A 5,956-nucleotide genomic window follows, 5' to 3' on the forward strand; every position below is an offset into this window, starting at 1 on the left:
AACCTGCCCCAGCAGGGCTTTGCTCCCTCTAGATCTGCACACCAGGGAAACCCCCCAGCCATGGGAGGCTCAGGGCACATCCTATCTTGCCGAGGCTGCTGTGTGCCCCACAGGTGACACAGGACATGCAGGTGTTCTGGCATGGGCTCCCCATCCTCTCTCCTGCTTTTCCTAAGGAAAAAGTTTGTGTGTGGTGGGACCCTTATGCAGCTCTGTGCAGGAATCTGAGTGGTCAGGTGATGGGGGGGCAAGGGGCTGTGGGATGAGAGCTGGGTGCTTGGCCTGGCATGTTTTCCTGTGGAAGTCTGCCCCCATGGTAGGGGCACTTGCTGATGAGGAAGACAAGGCTTTGGTGCTCATTTGCTTTCCCTCCTGTGAGTCCCTGTGCTGCTTTTCCAAGCAGGAGAAGGGTGTCTGCATCGTGCAGTGCAGCTCACTGCCCAGACTCCTCCTGGTGTGGGACCTGCCCTTCCCCACACCCCTCCAGTGCTTCAGCATGGCAGGAGTGACACCAGGACAGCTGCTTCCCAGCTGATCTTGCTTACAGAGCCTGAGCAGGGAAGCAGCAGACCTGCCTTGTTAAGTGCTTTGTCTGGGGACAGTGGGAGGTTTTGGCTGCTCTGGAGTAGCTGCAAGAGCGTGTGTGCAGCTGCTCAATGACGGAAGCCAGTGTCTCTGATTTTTCCATTATAAGGATGATAAAGCGTCAAGCCCTGGGGTTTTCCTTCTCGTTGACAACTGCAGGAGACCTGGCCCTGCTCAGAGAGGCAGTGCCCTCTGGGAGCATCCCCCTCGCCAGGGCAGGGGCAGGAGTGGGAGAAAGGCAGGCTGGGATGTCGAAGATGGTGGGATCCCAGAGACCTGCTGCCAGGGCTGGGAGTGCTGCCTGGAAGAGGTGTGTTTGCTGCCAACCTTTCCCTTCCATTCATGTGGTTTCTTTCGTTTTTTTCAAGGTCCTGGCCACAGTCACTGGAGCTATGAAGGTAAATACCCTGCAGTTACTCCTGCTTTTTTCCTACCACCCAGCACACCCTGGGCCCAAGCCAGCTGTGGTTAATGATTAGAGGGCTCCTGTGCGCACTCCCCGGCTCACCTTTCCCTTCTGCCTGACCTGGTTGCCTCAGCAGTGACCAAACCTGGGCATGGATGTGCTGGGTGTTGCTCCCATTCGAGCAGGAAGCATTTGCTCCACCAAAGGTTTCCCCAGCCCCTTGTGTGTGGGGGAGTCCCCTCAGAGCAGGGGGCATCCCCTGCTCTGAACGGCAGGTCCCCTGATCTTGTGCCAAGTGGGGAAGGAAGCTATGCTCTCTAGGCTGGACTTACAGCCAGTGCTGAGACTTTGACCTGCCCAGGGATTAGCCTGTGTCCTTACCTCTGTCCCATGTCACCCTTCCTCCCCACCTCGCCACGGCTCCATCACTCCATCTGGGACCAGGGGCTGGCTTCAGCCTGCTAACCCCTGCCTCCATCTTCCCTGGGGTCCTCTGAGGGGCTAGGTTGGAGGCAAGCCTGGGCTTGCACTGGCCAAAGACGTGTTAGAAGCAGCTCCCTGCAGAACAAGAGCAGGCTTTTGGGGCATCAGCCGTTCTTATTCCAGCTGTGGCACTGGGGAGAGGTGCAAGTTCAAGGAGTCACCCCTGCTGTGTGAGCTGGCCCTTTGCAGGGCTGTACTGGTGCAGTTAACAGCTGGGAATCCATCAGACCTGTGGCTGTGGGCTTGTGTGATCCCAGTGGCAGTGTGGTACCTTGTTTGCAGAGCCAAGCAGGTGAAGTGGTGGCAGAGGCCAGGCTGTGCAAGGCAGCAAGCGTGTGATGAGCTACAGAGCAGCAGCTTCTCAGCTTGCCAAGTCCACTTGTAAATGATCTTCTTGCACTCTTCCCAAACACCCCAAAAATAGACTTCCCTGGCAGCTCACCATGCCCCAGGACCTTTCCTGGTACAGCTGTGTGCAGTCACATGGTGGTACAGAGCTGCTTCCTAGCTGACTTGATGGAAACTAACCTTACACATATGGCTTATTCCATGGCCAGTCCTTGTCCCCCTCACCATCAGTCACTGGCAGGCTCCTTGCCTGGGTGGTCTCACTGGTATTCTCTCCCTCCCCATACCAGAGCGGGAGCACTGGGGGGTGGATTACCCAGACTGTGCTGGCACTGTGCAGTCACCCATCAACATTGACGTGGCCAAGACCATCTTCAGCCCCCATCTGAGGCCGATCCAGCTCTCTGGCTACAGCCTGCCTGCCAATGAGAAGCTCAAGCTGAAGAACAATGGGCACACAGGTGGGTGCAAAGGCATGGGCAGAACTTGCTCAGCCTCTCCTGGCAGGACTTGCCTTCTCTGACACCCTTCCCCAAGGCTCTGGGAAGGAGATTCTCTTGCAGGCTGCAGTCATGTTGCCTTCAAGGCCGAAAGGGAAGCATCAGGCTGTTGAGCCTTTACAGACAGGTCCATGTGCTTTTCTGGCTGGAGGGGAGAAGCTGGGAGATGGGCAACTTGCCACTCTGCCTTTGGAAGCTGGCTCCAAGAATCTGTGAAAGCCCATGTGTCCTTTTAAAATGCAATCTTGATATTTCTGATGGAGGTTCTCAGCCACTGGTTGCTCTCCTGCATTTCACTTTCAAAGGACTAGTCAGTTTCTGATGTGATTTAGCCTTTAAGATACCTACCTCTCAGTCTTTAATACACAACACTGGCCAGCTTCTTTAAGTCTCTGCTTCAGGATGCTATCTCAATAATTTTTTATAGGTCTTTTGTGTCCCTTCTCCAATTTTAGAATGTTTTTTGGAAAGTCTGGACACACAACTTATTCACATTATTTTAGGATCAGTCTCACCACACATGGAGGATCAGTGCCACATGGAGGAAAAACACATCTCCATCCCACTCACCACTCCACAGCTGAGGATGTTGAGTCCTGGTTGCTACCAGCTTTTTCTGGGATCAAGCAGAGCGTTTTATGCATGCTGGTGCCTGCCAGTCCCAGAGCTAAGAAAAGGGGGCAGAGAAAGAGGCTTAAGATCTCACTGGGAGTGTGATAAGACTTGCCCTGGTAGCTAGTGAGATGGAGCTGACCTGTGTACAGCAAACTCAACAGGTTGGACTCGCTGTGCATGGTCGTATCAGCCGCATGGTGCATGCACAGAGCTTTATATTATGGCCTCCTGCCCTAGCATGCCTGCAGAGTTAAACCAGTTGAGCTCAGTAGTTGCTATTTTAGACACCCTGGCATCTAGAGTTGCTTGGTGTTTAGAAAAGCAGTCAGAGCATTTTCATTGGGGTGGGGGCAGGGGGGTATGTTTTTGCATGCTTATAATATACCTTTTTTTATTCTGGCAACTACTGGTCTACTTAGGAAAAGCCATAAATAAATAAAAAGTTGCAAGTCCAGTAGAATATTTGCACAGTTAATCCTTTTTGTCATATAAAGTGCATACACTGTATAAGTTTTTTCAAGGGCTTGAAAATGACTCAGGTAGCTAGTAAAAGGAAAGAAATCACTTAGATATACAAAAGAAATGTAAAAGCAGATAAATTACCAGGGAGGGAGCAGTCTTCCATTTCCTGTATTTGAGTTTTGTATCTCTGAACCCCATTTCACTGGGGAGGACAAATGACTCACCACAGCCCAGTGACGTGGTTGATCCCGAATCTGTGCCCTAGATCCATGATGTGACACAGGGACACTTCACCTATAAAGAAGGAGTAAGGAAAAGGTGCTTAGAAGGACAGGACAGCCTTTCTTAGAGTCCAGAGATGCTCCTGATACTTTTTGCCACGTGTCCAGGTAATACAGCTTTAACAATTGCCACAATGCTCCATGAGTCCAAGATAGGCTGGCTAAACCACACTGAAGTAAAAGGCAAAACCAAGTATGTATTTACCACATCCAAAGAGGCAAAATTTTAGCTCTAAATGTTTTCAAAAGATTGAATACTTCCATTCCACCACCTCAAATGCTGTCAGACACTCACAGGCTGCTTTATTTGAAAGGTCCCAGCTCACCAAGCATTGCAGCCCTCTCTGCTCAACTGCCCTGCTCTCCTAGGTATTCACGGCTCTGCCAGTATCTTTATCCATGAATTTTGTCCTTGGTCTCTTTATATTACTCTCACTTACTGAGTAAAACGTCGGATAACATTTGGCTTGGAGCTGGCCCCTGGGAGTCTCTGCAGAGGGGCTTGGCACTTTTCATCATTTTCGTAGCAGCTGTTTTGGAAGTTGATGCAGAACACCCCAGTAAATACAACCTGGAGTTGAAAGTTGAACCCTGCCCTATTGTCACAGCTCTGGTTATTGACTTGTCCAGAGCCTCATGAAAGATGGAAAACAAGTTTTGTTTGTTGTGAGAAATTTCCACAAGCCCACGGTGACTCTTTCCTTTGAGACGTCTCCTCTGCATACCTGTGGGATGGACTGGGCTTTGTGTTTTACTGACCAGCCTCTCCCTTCTGCCTCTGCAGTGGTCCTCAATCTGCCCGAGTCCCTGGCCATCACAGGAGGCTATGCCCAGCAGTACCGGGCCACGCAGCTGCACCTGCACTGGGGCTCCCCATTGGGACCTGGCTCAGAACACACCATCAACGGGCACCGCTTTGCTGCCGAGGTGAGGAGCCCTGGTGGTGGTGGATGCAGCTTCTCCCCTCCCAGTGCTGGGATGCGGTCTTGCTCCTAATCCGTGGGCCTGGTTGTCACTGGATGAAAGCTGTAAGCCCTGGCCAGGATCCCTGAGCCCAGAGTTCAGTGTTGGAGGCTGAGACCAGCTTTGGTTCTGAGACAGCCCCACGCTGCAGCCTGGGGCGCAGAGACCACCCTCTGCCTGCAGGCAGGCTGGGGCTGGCCACCCGTGGGTGGTGCAGCCTTGTCCTGGGCTGATGGAGTGGGAGCTGCAGCAGTCCCTGGGCTGGGAGGGGAGCCTGCTCTGGGAGTTGAGAGGGCTGTTTACTCTTTACACTCTGCCTTCTTGCTCTGCCAGCTCCTATCTGGTTTTATCCCTCCTTCTCTAGCTGCTGTCCACGCACCGAGCCTGGCTCTGCAGTACAAGCCCCTGGTATCCAGGGCAGAGCACTGTTTTGCTGCCCCTGACCAGGGAGGTTCTTGTAGGCAGACCTTCACGCTTGCTGCTTTGCACATTTTCTGGGTCCCACCAGCATATTCCCCTCCAAGAAGGGGTGCTCATCAAGGGTGCTTGTCTCCAAGCCCATGCTCTGACAGGCTGGAGCCCTGTGGGAGTGAACACCTCCCAGATGTGCCTGTCCCACACTGGGATTACATGTGTCCCTTCCCAGATCCACGTGGTTCACTACAACACCAAGTATGACAGCTTTAAGGAAGCAATGGTCCACCCAGATGGCCTGGCTGTACTGGGAGCCTTCCTGGAGGTGAGTCCTGTAGATCTGCCCTGGATGAGGTAGTAGCAGGGGAGAGTGTAGGCTTGGGGTGGGCAGTCAGGCACAGTTTTGGCAACTGGGAAAGGTGCAAATGCTCCTGGGAAGGAGAGAGAGGGCAGAGCAGCCCTGGTGGGAGGAAGGGGTCAGCAGGATACAGTACCCCTTGTACTGGTCATGACTGTGGGGGTCTCTGTGTTGCAGGTTGGGCCACGGGAGAACCCCTACTATCAGGAAATAATTAAGCATCTGTATGAAATCCAAGGAGAAGGTAAGGCCCCATCCCACCTTGTGCTTGTCTCAGGGCCTGCAGCCCCACAGAGAAACCCACAGCGTGGCAGGGAGAGACTGCAGCAGGTGTTTGCATGTGAGAAGGGGAGCACTGCACACCTTGTACAGAAACAGCTCCCCAAGGTGCCCTCTGCTCACATGTGCTTTCCCTGCCTCCAGGGCAAACCTGCTGCTCTTTCACAGAATAACAGGCTGGTTTGTGTTGGAAGGGACCTTAAAGATCATCTGGTTCCAACCCCCCTGCCACAGGCAGGGACACCCCCCACTAGACCAGGCT

The 5,956-nt window shown here is 53.1% G+C and overlaps 1 protein-coding gene across 1 annotated transcript in view; it reads left to right on the plus strand.

The window, feature by feature from the left end:
- Positions 1-313: 313 nt before the first annotated feature.
- The window catches only part of CA9 (carbonic anhydrase IX), a 10,159-nt gene continuing 4,516 nt past the window's right edge, over positions 314-5,956 (plus strand). Inside the window, exons 1-6 of the mRNA XM_010008776.1 lie at positions 314-374; positions 954-983; positions 2,113-2,283; positions 4,465-4,607; positions 5,290-5,382; positions 5,593-5,664. Of these exons, the coding sequence (XP_010007078.1) occupies positions 314-374; positions 954-983; positions 2,113-2,283; positions 4,465-4,607; positions 5,290-5,382; positions 5,593-5,664 (570 nt within the window). The remainder of the gene's footprint in view (positions 375-953; positions 984-2,112; positions 2,284-4,464; positions 4,608-5,289; positions 5,383-5,592; positions 5,665-5,956) is intronic.

This window comes from Chaetura pelagica, unplaced genomic scaffold, assembly GCF_000747805.2.
Source record: "Chaetura pelagica isolate M959 unplaced genomic scaffold, ChaPel_1.0 scaffold31, whole genome shotgun sequence".
In the NCBI taxonomy this organism is placed as follows: Eukaryota; Metazoa; Chordata; class Aves; order Apodiformes; family Apodidae; genus Chaetura; species Chaetura pelagica.